General features: G+C 38.1%; 2 protein-coding genes across 3 annotated transcripts in view; both read left to right on the forward strand.

Annotated features, from left to right (window-relative positions):
• The first annotated feature begins 1,250 nt into the window (after nucleotides 1–1,250).
• LOC136886027 (mitochondrial fission process protein 1) lies at nucleotides 1,251–2,856 on the forward strand. Its single transcript, XM_067158740.2, has 3 exons — nucleotides 1,251–1,574; nucleotides 1,737–1,864; nucleotides 1,950–2,856. Exons 1-3 carry the CDS (start codon nucleotides 1,523–1,525, stop codon nucleotides 2,241–2,243), a joined length of 474 nt encoding a protein of 157 aa, XP_067014841.1. The 5' UTR covers nucleotides 1,251–1,522; the 3' UTR covers nucleotides 2,244–2,856.
• Nucleotides 2,857–11,767: 8,911 nt separating this feature from the next.
• The window catches only part of wkd (whacked), a 569,688-nt gene continuing 558,602 nt past the window's right edge, over nucleotides 11,768–22,853 (forward strand). For both annotated transcript variants that reach the window (XR_011019063.1, XM_067159072.2), the window contains exon 1: nucleotides 11,768–12,026. The gene's annotated coding sequence lies outside the window, so the exon portion shown is untranslated. The remainder of the gene's footprint in view (nucleotides 12,027–22,853) is intronic.

Here is a 22,853-nt window from a genome sequence, read left to right on the forward strand (position 1 = left end):
GCTTCAGGGAGTTTTTGACCGAAAAGAGATGTAGCATAGTAAATGGCAACACCCAAAGAAAAAGAAGGAAAGTTGATGTTCCAGCCGGGAAGAGTATTGCTCATGAGATCTGTGCAGAAGATTTGGCTGACGCAGGCCCTTCAAAACCAAGTTCCCAGAAAGCAATAAAATTAACAGCAACAATGCCAGATAAAAAGAGAGGGGAATCTCATTTAAGTGTAACAGAGTCTGAATCAGAAAAAGAAAGTATTATACTTTCGCTTCAAGACTCATCAAGTTCTTCAGACGTTGGATAGTCTGAAACCGAAGAAGTGGAGGAAAGTGGAGAAAAGTGGCAACCTATCAAGAGAGAGAAAGGCGAGTTTGTTATTTTCAGGTATGAAGACGAGGTCTTTCCTGGTAAAATAGTTTCTTTTACTTCAGATGCTGTGGTAATATCATCAATGGAACGATCTGCAAGAGCATGGAAGTGGCCAAAAACTGTTGACAGTATGGAGTACAGTTGGGAGGACATTTTGGGCGCCATTAAACCACCAAAGCCAATTAATAACCGTGGTTATTTTTCAGTTCCCGAGTTGCTACATATTTGGACATAGCAAAGTTTCGTTTGTAGTGTTTCGATTTTGTGTTGGTGAATAGTGAGATAAAAAACTGAAAAGTGTTCAGAAACAATTTTTTGAATGTTTAAATTCCAAATTTCTATTTGTCTAATCACTGTAATAAAAATATTTTATAATGCTGACATACTACTATGGTGTAAAGTAACATTTAAATGTGCTAACTATGCTCCATTGTCATATCCTGCCTCATTTTCCATGTTATTCATTAAGCGGTGCAAAGTATCCTCCCCCTATGAGGATACATTGCACCACTTTTTAATTATCCACAGTACTGAAAATTGTAAGTCTACAACTTCTGTAAATCAAGTAACTGGATTAACAGGCTTTCATACATGTGTGTACAAAAAATTACCTTAATATCTCTAATACATTAAGTTATATACTGTTAAACCTTAAAATTGACAGTAAAACGGTGCAAAGTAACCCCACCTTACGGTACCGCAAGACATGAGGATTCAGTCTATTTGATTCGGTTTGCTGATTCTGCTTGTCTGTTTAAAGGGACCTAACACCTAAGATCATAGGCCCGACTCGGTTTGCTGGATAAACGTAACTTTGCTCATTTCTCTTACATGATCCTTGACTTTGCTCCTTATAGAAGAATATATCATAATCTGAGATGGTCTGAGATACAATACATCGGCAATACGTTAATTTCTTGTAAGTCCACCAGGAATGCTATTGCTCTCCGACTCTTAAAAGCTTTGAGGATGACATTACGTTTCCTAAAGGAAAAACCTAATGAACAAAAGAAGTAGCATAATATATAATTTGATGGCGGCAGTTCCGGCCTTCCTGAGGTCATACGATTTGACTTTCTTGCAGTAATTTTTGTAGAACTACAGTAGTTGATGTGCAGCTGAAGTTATTTTTCATTAGTTATATCTTGAAGAATTTTAAAGATGAGTGAAAGTCAAGCCGATTTGTTCAGGGACACCCCTGTAAGACTTATAGGTAAGGGGAAATAAATCAATTATTTTTACAGTCACCAGGATTTCTGTTCGGCCTTCTGTCGCGAAAGATCTGTATTGATGTAGATATATTTTCTAAATTCCTAATTTCACAATTTAATTGTCGCTGTTGCGTCTCATCCTCAATGCTCCGATTTATTTTCAGGTTATGCAAACGAAGTGGGCGAGGCATTTCGACCACTAGTACATGTATTTTGGGTACGTTTAAGCTATGGCATAGCAAGTGCCTATGTTGTGGCTGATACTATTCATAAAACTGTTAAAATGAACCAGGTAACAACAAAATATATTTTATCTTTGTTTTTATAAGTTAAGTTTGGACTGTTACCGGTATTCCAAATTCACATTTCGATTTCAGAAAGAATTTGAAAGTGAGAAGGCGCGTCGATTTGGCGTCTTTTATGCTGCAACGGACACACTTCTCTGGCAGTCGTTGGCTTCAGTCATCATTCCTGGATTTACCATCAACCGTATTTGTGCAGGTTCCCTTTATCTTCTTAATCGAACCACAAAATTACCACAAACAACTCGTAAATGGATTACAACGGCAATTGGGCTGTCATGTATTCCATTCATCTTTAAACCTATTGATAACTTTGTAGACTATACCATGGATAACACTATTAGAAAGCTGACGCGCCAATCTAGTTAGTCATTCATATGTTCCATAGTATGAAAATAGGAAAGGTTCGTGTTTGTGGGAGTGAAACTTGAATGAGTTTCATAACCCTATAACAGTGTTCATTAAATGCACCAAATAGTGTTTACTAGCAATAAATGTTCATGAATGGTTGAGGAGAATCCACTAGTCAGACCTCAAGTTCTCTCTGGTGAACTTGAAATCCATGGACTGACAGGAGGATGATGTGCAGATCCTACTAGACCAAAGGGCCCAGACAGTACATTTTAAATGCTCACAGATATTATTACAGCTGATTTAAAATTATGAATATTATTTTTGTATTCATCTGTGATGTGCTTTTTTATATAACTTGTAATCAGGATGTCTGGACTTTTTCAAGGAAGAGTGCACATGTGATAATAATAAAAGACGATAGTTGTAGATGCTCACTTTGCTCAATGAAATGTGCAAAGAATGATAATTTCACTGTTGCTTTTGAAGTACAAAGTATCTGACTTATGAGACTGATTTTTTTCTTTTGTTAGTAATATATACGAAGACGTTACTGTATATAGAGAGCTGTTATGTGTATTGTTGGAAATTGAGAAATGAGAAATAAATATTTTATTTCTTGATTGTAAAATGTTCATTTTTCTTTCATCAGTATTTTTTTCCATTGTTGGATTTCAGCAGCATCTGTGTATGGTTGGGAAAGCAGAAGGATGACCGCCATAGAGATGCGAGTGCTGTGGTGGTTTGTGGGAGGATCCTTTCAGTTATAAACTAGAGAAGGGAACTCCGCTGTTATGGTACAATAAAGAACCAAGGAGAGGCCGAATAAAGAACTGGAATCATAGATGAAGTTATACTGTATAGAGTAATACGACAGCAAAACGACCTCGATAATGTTTTGAGATTGACAGCCAAGTACGATGGTAAATGGGGTGGAAAGTCAGCAAAAGGAGAAGTCGTCTCAGTTTTAATAGCTATGTTGATGGAGTGAAGGTAGCTCATGGAGATTACTAAGTACCTACGTGTTTATATAAGGTAGAATCTACTTTGGGGTAGTAACGCTATGGCTTTTAGTGCAGGGAGTGTCTGAGGAAAAGTTCGGCTCGCTAGACGCAGGTCTTTTGATTTGACGCATGTAGGCGACCTGCACATCGTGATGAGGATGAACTGATGATGAAGGCCCAGCCCTCGTGCCAGTGGAATTAACCAATTATAGTTAAAGTTCCCGACCCAGTTGGGAATACTAGTAATGAAGTTACAGATCTCTTCATATGTTTATAAGGGTATTTAGGAGTTGTAGTAAGGATGTACAGGGGAGGGTGTACAGTGTGGTTCCAGCTTATTTTTATACATTGCTTGCACATATTGTACCATTTGCTTTCCAAATCCTTTCTGTTGCATTACTTCCCATACCTTGGCTCTGGGTACATTACTGTAAATTTTTGTTAAATTCAAGACTTTACAAGAATTTTCAATACTTCACAACTTTACTTGATAAGTCTTGAAAGTGAATTAGAACATATTCTAATCGATCAAAGAATTGCCAAGTCTTTGATTGAAGTGACCAGTGGAATTTGAGTATGCTAGGCAGGAATCATAACAGTCTTCATGACCGGGGGACATTGTGTCTATCTTCAGTGGACTCCATAGAGTACCACGAGAGTACGAGATGATTGCAAGGAAGGGAACAGCTTTTATATTTATTAGTGTGCAGTATTATAAGTAACCACTGTGAGCAGTGAGTATGATGATCTTTGCACATTTTTATTATTACTATGGAATTCCTCATGTTTTCATGTAATAAGATATGAATTTCCATTGCATTGCTATCATTTTTATTCAATTAATGTGAGTGAATGCAATATAAAATAACCTCCACAAATGATGTTAATGCTGTAAATATATTGTAAAAATTATGTTGAAGATAACCATAATATTATTTCTTTTTACGAATGTATCCCACTGCTAGCCCAAGAACCACAACTTTCCTGCAAGTTAAAGGAAATGCTACCAAATCTTCAGCAATGTTGAGCAGTCTTTGACAACTTTTCTTGTGAGGTGTTGAATTGAAAAGAAAAATTTGATGGTGCACAACAGGCGTAAGCCTTTTCTAAATCTAGCAATGTCATCACCAAATCTCTTCCGTATTCTCAATGTATTTCCATTAACTGCATCGTACTGTTGATCCTCCATTTTGAAAGTCATATTCCTATTTTTGTACTTATACTTCAACCTTTCTTCTCATTCTCTTTTCTAGTAGCCTTTCAAATATTTTTTCTGAGATATAATTGTGATTCCTCGATAATGATTGCATATGTTTTTGTCCCCCTTCTTAAATATAGGTTTACTACCTACTCCTTTGCTCCAGTCATATGGTACTGAATTTTCTGTCCAAATACAACTAAGTAGTCTATGCAGTCCTTGTAGGCCAACGTGTCCTGCTGCTTTTATCATTTCCACACACAATTCATCCTATCTTGCTGCTTTTCCCACTTTCATTCGTTTGATAGCATCTTCCGTTGTGATTTCACTGTCCGATTCTGTCTCGTAACACTCTACCTCCATCATTTTGTCTACACCCCTTCTCAAATTCAGCAGTTCATCTGGTTGTTTGGGTTTAGATTATCTGATAAACTCACCAACGATCCATTCACGCTTACCGGGAATAACATCAGTTAGGTTTTTTATTTGAAGACCTACTGTACATATGTTTGGATAGTAAATATCTCTGCCCGTACTCTATATGAAACTCCCTCGCCATTTAGATGCTACCTATTACCGTGGGACGCCTGATAAGTTTTAAATACTATTTTCAAATTTTATTTTATTTTATTTATTTTTTTTTTTTGCTAGGGGCTTTACGTCGCTCCGACACAGATAGGTCTTATGGCGACGATATTTTCAAATTCAGTGAACAGTGAAATTCGTACAACACAATAACGCTGTGCAAAATCAAGCAGTTATCTTGTTGAATTATGCAAATGTGTTACTTTTTGATGAATGAATAACAGGAATTTTACTTTTATAAAAGTGCAAATTCTGTCATTCCCCTCCAAGGAATTGTAATGTGTAGCTTGAACGATTAAACCATGTACCTATGTAAATCGTAAAACAAAAATTATAACACGTTAGTTTTCTTTGAATGTATAAATATAGAAAATAAAAGTGACTGTTTATATCAAGCGCGGTGTAAATCAAACCAGAATATGTTGAAAAGGTCAGTTTTTGTTGTTGCAATTATGGAATTGTATTTTAAATGATGTACCCCACTCAGCAGTGAAGGAGAGCTTTGTAGTACGTCACGCCAGCTTCGATGGGTGATATGGATTTTGATTCCCATAGGGAACCTGAAATATTTGTCCCAAATTTATAATACCAATATAGTTGGTCCCTTATTGGACATTATAAATTTTCCAGCTAATTCATTCCTGGTTGCCAGCATTTTGCCCCAGCGCTAGGCTCATCAGTTGGTAAATAGCACACGTACCGAGACACGTGGCTAATGCTTACCGTGGAGGCCTCAAACATCTATATCATGTGATGGCCAGGCTGGCTCTGCTGGAGGCTCCACTGTACTACTCCACACCATTCTGCAGACTTGAGTATTGGCAAATCTTTTTTCATTTCCTCTCCTTGGATTTTGATTCCTCTTCCATTTCTTTTGCTGCCTGTTTTGTACAGACATTGAGAGAGAGAGAGACACACTCCTGTTTCGTAGCCTTTGAATGTTATCACTGCAGACTGATTTCTGTACAGGTTGTACATAATTCCTCTTTCTCAGTATTGGATCCCAGTCACCTTCAGAATCTCAAATAGCTTGGTCCAATTATCATTTTCGAATACCTTTTGTAGATCTACAAATGCCATATATGATGGCCTGTCCTTAAATGGATCGTCTAAGATCAGACATAAAATCAGGACTGCATTTAAGCTAATGGTGTAGTTTTCACACGTCTCCCTTCATTCTTTAATTGCCTATATTCTTTTCTGCCCACATAAATTTTTGCATTCTTGTACTTCTGCCATTCATCAGTCAGATCAAGTATCCACTGATTCTTACTTGATCTCACCTTTCTTTCAGTGTCTTCAGGTCTTGTCTTGCATTCAAACTTCCACGCTCCGACTTGCAAAACGTCTTTCTGACGATTTCCCCATCTCTCAAAGTCCCCACTTGGAGATCCGAATGGATGACTATTTTATCTCTGAGGAAGGCATCATCAGTACATCATTCACTGGTACAGAGAGAGTTGCATGTCCTCGGGAGTTACTTAGTGGTTGTTTTCAGCCGTGTCAATCATCCAGACTACTGTCCTTGCAAGGGTGCTATCCCACTTCCAAAGAACCATTCGTTAGTCTGGTCTCTCTACAGATACCCACCTACGGCTTGGCTACCTGCTTCAAGGTCACCGGGGAGGAACACTGTATTACATAGCCAGCATAGTGGCGTTCCGTTCATAGGGCCTGGGTTCGATTCCCAGCAGGGATGACGATAGCAACATTCCAAATACCTGGAACGTCTTGTTGAGGATGGCCGAAACTAGTTTTGTGTGTGCTGATTGGGTGATAACTCATATCCTTCAAGTTTATTGCTTACGAATTGATAAATTGCACTTTTTCTGACGGCTTATTCTTCTTATCACTATCTTCGTTTCCAGATTTTCTATTTTTGACTCAAACTGCTCATTTTTAACTAACGATCCATCTGTCCTGTCGTAAAACAGTGTGTTTGTTTCCAGTCACAAAGAAACTGTTACAAAATGCGTCAGACTCTACAGGACAGTGTTGCAAACTCATGGAATAATTCTCATTCTGGTGGAAAGACGATACATTGAACCACCGCCACAAAACTGAAAAATATTTATTTATTAAGCCATTGTTGTGAACAATACGGGTTTCCCGAATTACACTGTTTTCTACTTTTTAAATATTATGAGCAAGTAATACAGTAAATTAATGGTTTAGACTAATAATAGAACTTAACTACAAAAGAAAGATATATAGGAAGAGGAAATAATATTAATAATATTAATATTAATATTGGATACATTTCGCTACATCAAGATGCCATTTATATTACAGTCTATCACAGGATGTCGTCAGTTTTGTTATTTATTACTTTATGAAGGAAATGCATACCCTGGCAATTTCTTCTGTGAGATAGTTTCCTGGCATCAATAGCTTTGAGAATTAGAACATACGATTCGTAGTAGGGATAATAACCAAACCTCTTGTAATAAACACATCTGATATTTTTTCTTTGGACTTTCTCAATTAATATCTTAATCCATTAACTTCATTTTCCATATCGATATTCCAATGATCTCAAGTATAAAGATTGGAACTTTCCACCTAATCAATACAATTATTTATTAAGAGGTACTTAAAACATTTTTACACTGCAGTACTGGTTTTGACCCTATGAGTGGATCATCTTCAGCTGCTCAAGAACCTTGTTCTTAATAAAATAACATGCAACATTAAAACACTACTTGTTCTAATTTAAATGGTTATTTCTGAATTACATTGATGCATTGTAGGACTAAAGAGAAATTTAAAAGTCTAAAGTCGTTCACCAGTTGGTTGTAATGTCACTGTTCTTGATGTTCAATCACATACTTATTCATGTAATTACTGTGTTACAATGTTGATACTCATGTTTTAAAAAACATTTTATTACTCAGTTTAAAGGTACTGTGTTTTGTAAAACTTGCGTCAGTAGGAAGTTTAGTAATAAAACATCATATACCTTGATGTACTTGTACAATGAAACAGATACGAGTCGTGTATTTGAGTGAATAAATTTACAGTCTTCTTGTTGTCTACTCCAGGGTCAAGTTATCTGGATTTGATATCCCATTATCTGTGATCTGTTGGACTGTGTCAAATTATCTAAACAGAAGAAAGGAAAGAGTTTTTCTATTAGAGAATGTCTACGGAATATGTTATGGAATTATTGCATATGCGCGTTACTTACGTACTTGCTGTCTCGGCCTTTTACTTGTGTGATTGTCGGGAGCACGCCGTGCACTGCTTTGAGTATGACGGGGGCTAGCTATTGCAGCATTGGAGGGGAAAGTTGGTGGAGCAAAGGAGAGGGTTTGGGGCAATAACAGAAAAAACAAACATCCTTTTCAATGTTGCCATCCCTCCCTTTAAAAACTTACTTAAAGAGAGTCAATAAACAGAAACAAGAACACACAGCCAAATCTCTGCAAGACACGCCCCCTCCTACCCCAAACCCTCTCCTTTGCTCCACCACCTTTCCCCTCCAGTGCTGCAATAGCCAGCCCCCGTCGTACTAGGAGCAGTGCACGGCACTTTCCGGACAATAACACAGTCCAACAGATCACAGATAATGGGACATCAAACCCAGATAACTTGACCCTGGAGTAGACAACAAGAAGACTGTAAATTTATTCACTCAAATACACGACTCGTATCTGTTTCATTGTACAAGTACATCAAGGTATATGATATTTTATTACTAAACTTCCTACTGACGCAAGTTTTACAAAACACAGTACCTTTAAACTGAGTTATAAGATGTTTTTTAAAACATGAGTATCAACATTGTAACACAGTAATTACATGAATAAGTATGTGATTGAACATCAAGAACAGTGACATTACAACCAACTGGTGAACGACTTTAGACTTTTAAATTTCTCTTTAGTCCTACAATGCATCAATGTAATTCAGAAATAACCATTTAAATTAGAACAAGTAGTGTTTTAATGTTGCATGTTATTTTAATAAGAACAAGGTTCTTCAGCAGCTGAAGATGATCCACTCATAGGGTCAAAACCAGTACTGCAGTGTAAAAATGTTTTAAGTACCTTTTAGTAAATAATTGTATTGATTAGGTGGAAAGTTCCAATCTTTATACTTGAGATCATTTCTCAATTAGATCGTCATATTCCGCTGTGTAGGAGGTTCCAAATAAACAAGGCATATTCTTGTCTTGATCTTACAAGAGTGTTATACAATATTATCTAGGTCCTATAAGAAAAGCCAAAAGAAAAAACTAACCAATGTTAGATGGAACACGCCTGAAAGCATACGTCAGTTCACATTTTATTTAACATATGGTGAGAGAAATCTGATAAACATGTTGTGACGTTCGTGATTATTATTATTATGAGGTAATGCTTGAGTAGGAATGTTAAAACTTAGTGGCAGAATAGCGAAATTAAATGAAATCAATGAAGCAAAGCACAAAGTATACGCAAAAATCAGAAGGTATACTCTACTGAACAGTGGTGGTGGTGACAATTGTTTTAAGAGGAAATACAACTAGGCAACCATTCTCTTCTTCTTTTAGGACCGCATAGGATCACTTTAGTCAGTCCACCGTTCAAGGTCTCTTTGAAGGGATTGTTCGGGCTTTGTGGTCCTACCAGTACTTCTTCGGATGCTCCAATCTTCGTGCCCTTTCCTCGGTTGAAAGTATGCGTGGTGTTGGTTTGTTTCGTGTAAGGGTAATTTTATCTTATTTGTGGTGTCTTCTGTTGTAAGGCCTATTTCCTTCAGATCCTCTCTTACTTCTCTGATCCATTTACATCCTGTTGTTGTATTTTTTGAGACAAGATTGTGTTGTACTGGTTGTTTCAGACATCTCGAATCCTGCATCCTCATGATATGTCCAAAGAATCCCAGTCTCCTCTTATGCATAGTATCTGTAATGGGTTCTAGCTCTTTGTACACGACTGTTAGGTATTAACCGCCACTGTCCATCTTTCTGGTATTTTTTTGTTGATGCAGGTTCTTCCAATCCTCCTTTCAATTTTCTGAAGTCTGTCAGTCTTTGATTGTTTATTCAAGTGGAAAAGTGTTTCTGCTGCATATGTAGCATCCGGTTTTATAACTGTGTTGTAGTGTTTTATTTTTGCATTTATTGATAAGCATTTCTTTTTGTAGATATCCCATGTTAATTTTTGTGCTTTAGGTAATCTATTTGTTCTTGTTTGGATTGAGATTTCTTCATTTAGGTTATGTGTTATTACTTCTCCAAGATATTTAAATTGAGTTACTATTTTGATTTTATTACCATTTATGGTAACTTCTTTTAGTTTTAGTTTTTGGGCCATAATTTCTGTTTTTTTAAATGATATTTTGAGGCCAATTTTGTTTGCAATCTTCTATATAACATTAATCAAGACAGACAAATGGAAAGGATCCACCACTTCGAAAAATGAAGGTATCAGCCAAAGGAAGACGAGGGCCATGAAGGGTGTGGAGATGAAAGACTCCCTAGGTCTCGAATGCTCTAATACTGTTGGAGTCGGAAAAGAACAAGAGTTGACCACGGGTACAAGTAAGTGGCAGCAATGCCAGAACTAGGCTGAAGGCCCCATGGTTGCCAACCCACGCTCCCCAGTTAAGGAGAACTTGGGACCCCTTTTAGTCGCCTCTAACGACAGGCAGGGGATACCGTGGGGGTTATTGTACTGCCCCCACCCACGGGTATTCTACTGATCGAAGTTAAGCAGAAGGCGTATGGTGTATACTCACGTATACACTACACTACAGCCCATTCAGGCTACTGTATTGTGTTCACATGTAAGACAAGGGCATGTTGCTACAACTTGTGCTTCTTTAGATTTTATGACGTCTATCAGCAGTCCTGAAATGGATAAATGCATTCATTAGATCTGAAGCTATATGCTCTTTTAAAAATATACGTATTTTTCTGTTTTTAAGGCTTTCATTTGTCACCCTCTCAGGAAAGGAGATATGTGGTAGTGGTTTGAGGTGTGGGTGGCTCTGGTCTGTAATAGGATCTGTCCCACCATTTGCCTGAAGGTGAGAATGGGAATCAACAGAAAATTATTCTCAGGCCAGCTGAAGGTGGGATCTGCCTTTCAAAACAAAACACGCTAAAAAGAAAGTTCAATGGAGTATAAGTAGAAAAATATGTACAGATATATACACAGGTTATATTACAAGTAATCATAGGAAAGTAATAGTCAATTCTGGAGATTATGTAAGCGATTTCTAAATTTTGACAATGAGCAGTTATAACACTACCGAGGTCACCCTGCAGCCGCTCACAATCTTGTAACTTATTTATTACTCTGCACAAAATAACATCATCTTAGCTTGTTTTGGTCTAAAAACCAGATGAAATAAGAAAAGAAAATTTACATTCCTCAGACATACATTTACTTTCGCGCTCTTCTAAGTAACCACCCTCTATCGAACGAATTTGGAACAATTACGCTGATTGCCAAAGTAAAATAAAATATGGTACAATAAATATATTGCAATTGAGTGGTAAATTGGTGCACGGAGTTTCAACTATAGAGAAGTTTTGTGACGGTTCGTTCTACGCAAGTTTTACTTAAGTTTTGTGTAGACAAAACGAGCAAAACAGACAGGTAGTAAGACTGTTTTGATTGGTAACTCTGTCGTTCTAACAGGGGCTCTCTATGCGACATCTTTTGGTGGGTATATTAAACACAAGCTACTGTTTTCTGATTGGGCAACTACTATCAGCTGGTGGGGGGCAACGTTAATGAATGGGAGGTGTTTAGAGGGGAATGAATTGATGCAGTCGTGTCGGGTTGAAATAGTGATGTTTTGGTTTCGGAGTGACTGAGTATTGATAAAAAGTGTGTCGTGTTATAGTATAAAACTCCTTTAAAGTGGCACTAAAACCAAGGTATTGTAGTGAGTGGATATATTTTTAAAAAATCTGCTTTTGGATTTATTTGTGGCGTGTTTACGCCAGTTGAGGCTCAATCTGGATACAGTGTTCTGTCGTGTCTGAAGGAAGACATCATGCACTTGGTATAATATCAGGTAAATACTCCTATCAGCTGATATTAACTAATACCCTACATATAATAGTCTTCGATATACATCTCGTAAGACTGATCAGATAACCTTGATACAAACGTCCCTCCCCTCCGTTTGTTTTATTTTATTTTGCTTGGCGATTATTTTGTTTAGGCGGTGAAGTAATTTGCAGGAATGACGCAAGAATTTGGCTTTCTGCCGGCTATGATGCTTGGCCCAGTGGGATATAACGTCATCGTTATTAACCTCTTTTATTTCCATTAGCTTTAATCTGTTTTTATGTCCGAGCTGTGATGTCACCTTCCTCTCGACGTTTTGAGCTCTGTTAATGGCTGTACCTAAAAGATACCCATTTTGTAAAGGATAATTCTCTTCTGCCTATATTGCCATTGCTTTGTATATGTAAAAAGTGTAGAATCATAAATTTCTCACGAAATATTTCTGTATGTTTGTAAACAATCCGTTGTTTATCCTTACAATGTGGGCAATAATGAACTACGTTGATTGAAGATGATGCGGATATTTCTCTCTTACTATAAACTTTATACTTGTGTCTTGATCTTTTTCCCTTGTGTGTAAGTAGAGTAGGCTTGTATCACAATTCTCGTGGAAATATAGCACTGCAGGGTTGGCATTTTCTAAATGTGCAGTGTGTGGAATGTATATCTGTGTTCTATCCCTTTGAACTGTTGTTAATAGAGTATGAATCTCCCAGTTTAGAAATTATTTAAGAGAACATGAAGACGACCTGATGGCTATCGATGGTGGACTGGAAAGTTACTTTATTACTAGTACAGGTTTTACACTTTGTTAACAGAGATTCTTCTTTTTAACCAAAATTGAACCCCTTTAACACATTAATGCTGCAAAATGGAGTTCCTCAAGGATCTGTGTTGGGTGTTACGATATTAGTGGCATAGGTGCTTTGTGTTGGCAGTTTTGCTCTATGGGCTACTTCAGATTTTCACTTATCATTGCTTACTATTAAAATGTCTGCAGTAAACTATGCCTCTCTAAAGAACCAGAGAAACTGGAAAATGCCTTTTGGTCCCAGTTTCAATGACGGTGATATCCTGAATTTCACCTCCCCGCGGTACAGACGGGGCAGTGGTTGTGTATATATATTGTCGTTGGTGGGACAAAACGTCTTGTTTGATCATATTTTTGGAGATATACTGACCCGCAGCACATACATTATGAAGAGCGAGAATGCCTTGACCAAATTCACACAATATTGCACCTTAGATGACAGAACCTTACCGGTTAAAGTTCTTAGCTAAAATATTTCACATAGGAGGTTTTGTCCCAGCAGCAACAATATATTATATATTTATTGTGTACAGGAGGCTAACGAATGCAGGGACCGAGTATTTTCCGGTATAAGGAGACTACCTTCTACCAAATGCCAATGGCCTCCTACGGGGACAGATGAGCGGGTAGAAGGAAGGGCACTCTCTTGCCTTTGGAGTGAGAAACTGCTCATAAAGACGGAAGAGCCACTAGATGGCCAACAGCGTAGGATGGGGAAGGGAATGAGAAACCAGTCCAAAGACCTGAATGGGTATCCCAAGCATCGGCTGGTTGGAAACCTTGGGGGGTGTGCACCCAAGTCGAGTAAGTGTACCTGAATAAAACTCAAGAAATATTTGGCTGACGGACCACATGCTATACATTATAACCAGCAAATCCTCTTCTAATAGAAGGGGTGAGGGCGAGTACCTGACGCCTTAAAACTGGGACTACTAGGCTAAGGTACGGCAACCCTGACAGAAAAGTCTCTGGTCCTCTAGGTTGGGGGTTGCACATAAGGTTAACGGCTCTATTGCTTAAAAAAAAAAAAAAGGTTGTTAAGAATATCTCACATTTGCCTTAGTTGAATAAGAATGGATATCAAAATATGACGACCCTGCAATGGAAATCGGCTTTACGAATAGGAACTTAGAATGTAAGAACCCTGTATAAAGCTGCATCCTTCAAAATCCTCAGTCAACAGCTGGAGAAGTATAGAGTGGAAATTGCTGCAATTCAAGAGACTAGGTTGGTATAGTTCAGTTCTTACGAGTTTTGACTTGACATTTGAGCGCTGCCTTTTGGCGGAGGCTTAGTGAATTAAAAAAACAGCCAATCATAGGCAGCCGATCGGTCCGATAGAGCGCGTTAGACTCTAGTTCTGGTTACCAGCGTTGTTGACTATAACCACGTGCTATCAGCTGTGTGTTGTATTGTGCTCAGTCCTTTTCGCGGTCTGTGTTAGTTCACTCGGTCATTCTTGACAAAGCACCAATAATGACAGCTAGAAATAATGAGTTGATTGAGTGGTTGAAGGAGCATCATTTCATTTAATTTTTTTCACGTTTTATCTGTTCGAGCATTGATCTATTTTTATCTTACAGCATTATCCTAAAAATGTTGTGTATTATTGTTCATCTTATGTGAGTTACGCATGTTGCTACGAAGAATAATTGATTGTGGACCTATATTCGACTATATACATTTATGTTCGCGTTACGTGTCGTGAATCAGCTGTTTGTACTCGTAACAATTTGGCACCAATGTCTGACTTGCGGTTAACTGTCAAGTCGAAACTCGTATAAACAGGACATGGAGAAGTAAACACTTTTCAAGAGTGGTAAAGAAACTGGACCCCACGAATTTGGTACTGCATTTTGTGCCCAAAACTCACTAGTATCATCAGTGCTCTCCTTTGAACATGTGAATGAAAGAGGGTACATTCTAAATGGTTTAACATATCACTGGTGAACTGCCATGCCCCCACAAACGACAAGGATGATCACGTTTAAGGGCTCCTTTCACGAGGAGTTGTTAGAACTGTGGAATAAATTACCCAAACATGATGTCAAAATTATTTTGGGTGATTTCACTGCAAAAGTTTGAAAGGAAGATATTTTTGTGCCAACAATAGGAAGGGAAAATGTGCATGATGAAAGCAATGATAATGCCATTAGACTAATCAATTTTACTACATTTACAAACATGTATGTGCGGAGTACCACCTTCCCACATAAACACATACGTTAGGAAACATGGTATTCGTGTGACGGTAAAACTGCTAATCGGATAGATCATGTACTAACTGATAACAGGCATAGAAGCTCCATAACTGATATCAGAGCTTACAGAGGAGCTGAGATGGGATCTGATCACAATATGATAATTGCTTCTGTTAAAATTAAATTGAAAGCCTTTTGTAAGTCACAGACTGTGGAAAGATACAAAATTGACACTGAGAAACTGAAGCAGAGGATGAAAGATTAAAGTATAATGTGGAAATTACAAACAGATTTGATATTCTGGGAGAAGATCCTATAGAAGACATTGATGAAACAAATGATGATGTTTGTGAATGAATGTGGAATAAAGCGAAACAGATCATAACATTAGTAGCAATGAAAGTGATACCGAAAGATATTAGTAAGAAAAAGAAATGGTTGATGAGGCATGTCAAGATGCAGTTAATGAAGTAGCAAGTGGCTGCAGTCTAATAAGAATGCCGATGTTGAGGAACTATACAGAGAAAAACAGAAAGAATGGAGGAAATTAATTCGTAGAAAGAAAAAAGTCTACCTGAGATGACAAATAGAATCATTCCAAGATGACTACAGAAACAGGAACATCCCAAGATCGAGTATTATGAGAGATAAGTATGGAAATTTAATTACTGATCAGGACAAATTATTAAATTACTGTAAGGAATACTTTGATTCCTTGCTGAATTTGCTGATCCATCTAGTTCCCCATGAGAAGAACAAATACCAGATCAAGAGGTATTACAAGTATTACACGTAAAGCTTCAGGTAGTGACAATATTCCTGCTGAGCTTATTAAATACGGTGGAGACCGGGCGAGTTGGCCGTGCGGCTGTGAGCTTGCATCCGGGAGATAGTGGGTTTGAATCCCACTATCAGCAGCCCTGAAGATGGTTTTCCGTGGTTTCCCATTTTCACACCAGGAAAATGCTGGGGCTGTACCTTAATTAAGGCCACGGCCTATTCCTTCCAACTCCGAGGCCATTCCTATCCCATCGTCGCCATAAGACCTATCTGTGTCGGTGCAACGTAAAGCCCCTAAGCAAAAAAATAAAATAAAAATACGGTGGAGAAAGATTACAACTATAAGGTCATTTTAAGGATATGGCACGATGAAGTTATTTGAAACGAATGGCAGGAATCACTTATTGTCCCAATTCATAAAGGAGGGGATAAGGAAGACCTTCAAAATTACCGGGTAATATCTCTTGTAAACACGGCCTACAAAATTCTGTCTTTTATTCTTTTACAGCGTTTAAAACGATTTGCTGAAAATGTTATTGGGGACTATCAGAATGGTTTTTAGTAACACATCCACTACAGACAACGTATTTGCAATTAAGACTACTAATGATAAGGTGGGGGAACACAAGCAGTCGGATCATTATCTCTTTATAGATTTATTCAAGGCATATGATTCAAATGGAAATTCTAAGTTCCCATGGAGAGAATTAGATTCTTTTCCACCAATAGAGCATATCAAAAATCAGATCAAAAATTAGATGGATGGCTTTTCCGGCGTTTGCTCTATTAACCAGCGTTTCGTCTAGTGTCAGACCTAAGACGAAACGCTGGTTAATAGAGCAAACGCCGGAAAAGCCATCCATCTAATTTTTGATCTGATATAATTCAATCCATAGAGAAGGGCTGTGGAACATCATGTTGGAGTTTGGTTTTCCCATAAAATTAATTAACATGTGCAAAATGTGTATGGATGGTAATGTTAGCTATGTTTTGCTCAAGGGCAAAAAATCAAGTTGCTTCCAGAATAAAACTGGTCTGCGACAAGGGGATGCACTATCTCCTCTTCTGGAGAAGATTATCTTGTACCTGTTGGCACCATATTGGGGAGACAACATTAAGTGCTTGCATATGCGGATGATATTGTTCTTATTGGCAGCAGTGAATTAGAAATTAGGCAATTATTTGTGGAACTAGAGCAAATGGCAGCAAAAATTGGCTTACGTGTATATGATAAAAGACACATTACTGGATGAACAGAGACCGAATCATGAAGAGGTTGACAGATTGTCTTTGAAGATTGGGAAATATATATTTAAAAGAGTAGAGGAGTTTAAATTCCTTGGTGTATTAATCAATTAGCAAAACCAAAGACAACAGAAACACCGAGCTAGAATTAAGAATGCAAATAACGCATTTTACACTATGAGCCCTATATTAGGCTCCAAGTTTTAACAAGGAATGAAAAAAATGATTATCTACAATACAATCATTCGACCGGTACTTCTGTACGGTTCCGAGACATGGAGTATAACCAAGAAAGAGCAGCAGCAGTTGTAAGTCTTTGAGAATAAAGTTTATAGAAAAATATTTGGCCCGTGGCTCAATTCTATCTTTCAAAGCTGGCAGAAAAGATCTAATTATGTGATTTACACCCTCTCTCAACAACACACTATAATGGGTGTGTAGAATCCAACAGACTGTGCTGGGCTGGACACGTACTGAGGAAGGAGGAGATCAACAAGGTATGCCGGGCCGTCCAAATTGATAACTGGGAAGAGCAGGCTCAAGATCGAAAAGGATGGCAGTGGATTGTGAGATCGGCACGGGAACTTCACGTCCCTCAGAAGCCTACGGAGTGAGAGTGAGTGAGCAGTAATCTACGGCATGAATGATAAAGCAAGCCTTGCGGTACTCTGAGTCTAGATGATGGTTGTGTATTCATCTGTCAATGCAGAACCAACTTCTCAATTCCTTGATCATTATTTTTAACTGTAGACTTGTACTTTATCTTAATACATAGACTTTCACAACCACTAAATGTCATTATGATATTAATTTGGGGATGTTAGGTCATGCAGTGTTTATAATCTGCTGACATGTTTCAGAGCAGTAACAAATAACATATTGATAAAAGCTGTCACGTGATTCTCATCCTTTTGAGTCTGGCACGTACGATCTGTCAGTGATAGAATTGGCAATATTCTCATAAGGCACAATATCAAGACATTTTTAAACCAAATATCATTGTAGGCAATTGTCAAAGATCCTATTAGTTTAAACTGTGCTGGATTACTTGCTGCTGTGGATTGGTTTATGTTGGTCAAACATGTAGGAAGGTAGCAACGAGGGTTAAAGAACATCGCAGGCAGAGAAGTGTGCTGTGGCAGAACATGCCATATATAATGACTATCAAATAATCTTTGATGCAACTTCTGTCATTTATAAAGAGAAAAGAGATAGAAATTGCTAAGCACCCGAATAATACCGAGTAGATCATGGCTATCCTCCATAGTTAACTAGTCAACATCTTTCTCTTTGAGTCTTGTTACTATGGACTGAGTGATAGTTGTCATTACATGCTTTGTTATTGCTCTGAAGATGATCCTCGTTGCAATGCGTCAGATTACTGTACTTTGATTGTGTTTGTACTTCTACTCAAGGCTGGACATACAAGAAAGACAATATCATAGTTGTTGAGTTCATTGAAATAGCCCCACCGTCCTCGGCTCTTCACGAAGCAGATAGGAGGGGTAAGCTGGTAATTGATGTCATCTTGGTCTCGTGTCTTCTACTTTCCCTTCCATGACAGATGTCTCAAGGTCATCTCCTTCCCACTGCACATTATGGCCAACAAACTGGAGAATTCTTTAGTCAGCACAGAAAGAAAAGCACAATTCCTTGATGTGGTCAGGCAATCCAAGGTATGCCCAGCATTCTATGCGAACACCACTTTTCAAAGACAGTGCGCTTCCTGTTGGTAATCTTCACTGTCCAAGTCTTGTAGCCATATGAGAAGACGGAGAATACAAAGGTGCTTATTATTGCCCAGTTGGTCAGATTTCCTTCATAGCGACTTGTCCGTAAGTTATCTTTCTCTTACTCTCTACCTCATTATCTATAGGCTTTGCCTTGTCGCTGCAACCATTGATCTCTTCTCTCTGCGATCCGTGATCGTGTTACAAACTTTCAGCGACAGTGGAGGACAGCAAATGGAACAATTTGAGATTTTAAGGAACCCTATACCAGAAACGATGGAGTCAGAAGTTAAGCATAATTCTACTCGTTTAAATCCATTTACCTGCACAAGTTTGATGCGCTGCTCCTGTTCAAAATGGTGTCTCCCTGCATCAATGCAGGCATGTTGTTGGCTTCTGGCACGTTAAAGAACTACTGCAGGACGAAATTCCGATGCCCCGGCGTATGCTAAGAACGGACGGGAGTTAACAACTTGGATTATTAGTAACTTTCAACTCTCACATTTCCGGACTACAGTTGCGTATCTGAAGCTGATCCATTTGCCGTCCTCCATCATCCGTGAAAGTTTGCAACATCATCACGGATACACCCTGTATTGAGCTTCATTCAGAGTAATCTGCTGCTTGCTAACTCATTCCTAGTCCTGGTTTAGTTTGTGGTCAATCCAGCAGACTGCTGTTGAGGACTAGTTTTTTATGATGATACTCGTATCCTATGTTGAAGTGGCTACATTGACTAGAGTAATGATTTAGTAGATTTGATGAATGGAAATGGTCTTAAAACTGTGTAATGAAGAAGCTTGCTCACGGACTTCATGGCTCACAGCAGGATCGGATCCTCTTTCCTTTTCTTACAGGTGGAATCTGCAGAACACAACTCTTGTGTTTTCTGCACTACCTCTTCATAATCTAGCATTTTAGTTCTGGTTCTTGATTTAATTTCTTGTGTAAACTTGGGCATTGTATTAGCAAAGTAGGATCTTCCATCGTGTTTGTAGTCATCGCTCAAGGAAGTCTGTCTGTTCCGTTAGCTAACGGTTAGAAATTCTTTTGATTGTTATTCACTTTATGGAGAGTTTCTAAAGTTAACATTTCAGTTAATGCATACATCATTATAATATATAAGTAATAATAATAACAACGTAAACGTTTCCACCTTTTCAATACTACAATATATTCACAAAATTACAAATTACACGGTACTAGTTTCGACCCATCTAGGGGTCATCATCAGCCGTATTGGAGCAAAGATCATTTGTGGCGAAATCCTAAGAAAATGTTATTTTAAAGAATAACAAGTGAAATGAGATGTTATGGTAATAGTTAATAATACAAGGAATATACATACTAAGAGGTTTTTAACAAAGAATAAAGTATAAACCTCTTAGTATGTATATTCCTTGTATTATTAACTATTACCATAACATCTCATTTCACTTGTTATTCTTTAAAATAACATTTTCTTAGGATTTCGCCACAAATGATCTTTGCTCCAATACGGCTGATGATGACCCCCAGATGGGTCGAAACTAGTACCGTGTAATTTGTAATTTTGTGAATATATTGTAGTATTGAAAAGGTGGAAACGTTTACGTTGTTATTATTCTCAGTTCAATACAGACCAAAAACATGAAATTCATAACCATCAATACATCATTATAGCGTTCAGTCTGCAACCCCCTGTGAATTAAATAAACTCGTCCACAAGCCTCCATTTCTAACTTGTTTTGTGGCCTCATTTACTTCTATCGTTAGAAACTGACTCTAACCATCGTCGTCTTGCTGTCCCTCTTACTTCTCACCCTCCGTGAGCGAGTCCATCATACTCCCCCATTCACCTCACATGACCCGATCACTGAAGCCAGTTTATGTGTACAGCTTCACCAACCAAATTAATTCCTAACTTATCTTTTCGTTACAGACTATAAGTCTCATGTTAGATCCGTACGTACATCAGTCGAGAGCTGGAACACGTATCAGCCCATTACTGAATACATTAATTAATTCAGCAGTGTACAGATATTAGTTGAATATCACAACAAAACGGCCTCCAGTTCAAAAACTGTTTTAACGACCACCACTTCACATTTTTAACTTTCACCTTGTTTTTTGAGGAAAAACATTTAACAAGCACTCCATATTGTGTGTTTAATGTTTTTTAAAGTGTATTATATATTTTTTACTGAGGATGATCCTACGCCGAGTCATAACATGTCTATTTAAAATTGAGTCTTAATTGGAAGTAACTCCCGCCATTGTTCCCACCTGTTTGTAGCAGCAATCATACTCGGCACTTTCATGTCTTGTTACTTCTAACTTATGAATAACATATCGCGAGTCCATCCAGCTTTTACTCCTTGCAGCAAAGTTGGTCTGAAAACAAACTGGTGTAAAGACAGTTTCTTCCGGAAGCCGACTTCCTTCTTACAGAACACTGTTGATCGCAACTGCGAGCTTACTGCATTAGCTTTACTGCACCTTGATTCAATCTCACTTACTATATTACCATCCTGGGAGAACACACAACCTAAATACTTGAAATTATCCCAATCTGACATTCAGTTCTGTTGGATTTCTTACCTGCTGACATCACGTTAGTCTTTATAACATACTCATTGCACTTATTTTCAAGTTCCAAGATATTAGACTGCAGGCTTTCGGCACAATCTGCCGTTAAGACCAAGTCGTCAGCCTAGGCCAGACTGCTTCCTACATTTCCACCTAACTGAATCCCTCCTGCCACTTTATACCTTTCAGCAAATGATCCACGCAAACTATGAACAACAAAGGTGAAAGATTACAGCCTTGTCTAACCCCTTTAAGTACCCTGAACCAAGAACTCATTCTACCATAAATTCTCACTGCAGCTCAATTGTCAACATAAATACCTTTGATTGATTTCAATGTGAAGAAAGCAACGGGAATGTACATCACTCCTAGTACGCCTCTACAGTGATGCCGAGGCTATCTATGACAGCAAACCAGCCTTTGGGCTGAACACACAACACATACTTTCAGTGATCTACAATCCCATAGTCCCGCAGTACGCTGAACATATTTTCTCCCAGTAGTCTGTAATATGCCTTCTAGATCTACGAAACATAAGAGTAACTCTCTATCTCCCTCCCCCTAGTGCTTTTCAGTTACCTGGCACACACAGAAAATCTGAATTTAACAGTCCTGCTGTGGTCTGAAGTGGCACTTTCTCTCAACGACTGATTGTATCCAGTGAAATAGCTCTTACTGCTTTTGTCCATGCTAATCGTATTAGTCTGTGAAGCCATTTGATCCCTGCCTTCCCACTATATTTCATAATTTCACATCTGTTTTAACCTATTGCTACTGCTTCATGACAGCGGAGTTTATCTACTATTGTTTCCACATCCTGAGGCCTAATTTCACCAACATTACTTTCCTGTACCCCATTAGTTTGGTTGATCACAACGTCAGTACTTTCAGAGGATTTTCAAAATACCCCTTCCACCTGTCCAGCTATTTATTTATTTACTTAGCTTATGGCTGTGTTTGTGTTATACAAATATAAAACAAATAACAAAGAAGTCGTTGAAAAAGGTGAGACAAAAACACTAGACAATTAACCAAGCTCATGGAGAGTTCATAAAGTTCCAGCCTCTGAGTAGTCTCGTTACAAATTCAGTGGCAATGTGGCAGTTGGTCTGCTTTTTCTCACTGCATGTAGCAATGAGCCTCACTGTCCATGTTTCGTGTGAACTCTGTTGAGAGCAACCCAGGTTGCTGAACACTAAATACGGCCTGCCACTCAATTGGGACTGTGTTATTCCAATCCAGTGCCATTCACGAAATCCATTTTGATGAGCTTCCTTGCAGTTTGAATGGAGGGCGATCTCGATTTCAGACGTCCAAACCTAACAGCAAAGTCTTATGGATGGGGAGAACTGAGTTTGTTGATATTTTCTTAAAATCAGAGACCAGATTATTGAATCTTCTTATTGTTGGAGGTGGAATCTACAGCGAGTTCACCTGATTTACCCAAAACATTATTAATATTATCCCCCCTTCCTTTCTTTACTACTATCCAGAAA

Source organism: Anabrus simplex, chromosome X, assembly GCF_040414725.1.
Source record: "Anabrus simplex isolate iqAnaSimp1 chromosome X, ASM4041472v1, whole genome shotgun sequence".
NCBI lineage: Eukaryota > Metazoa > Arthropoda > Insecta > Orthoptera > Tettigoniidae > Anabrus > Anabrus simplex.

Excerpts from the sequence above, each read along its gene's own strand:
- LOC136886027 (XM_067158740.2), top strand. The coding sequence starts at position 1,523 with ATGAGTGAAAGTCAAGCCGATTTGTTCAGGGACACCCCTGTAAGACTT. Across the intron at positions 1,575-1,736 it reads CACCCCTGTAAGACTTATAG|GTTATGCAAACGAAGTGGGC; the intron begins GTAAGGGGAAAT and ends ATTTATTTTCAG. Across the intron at positions 1,865-1,949 it reads AAACTGTTAAAATGAACCAG|AAAGAATTTGAAAGTGAGAA; the intron begins GTAACAACAAAA and ends TTTCGATTTCAG.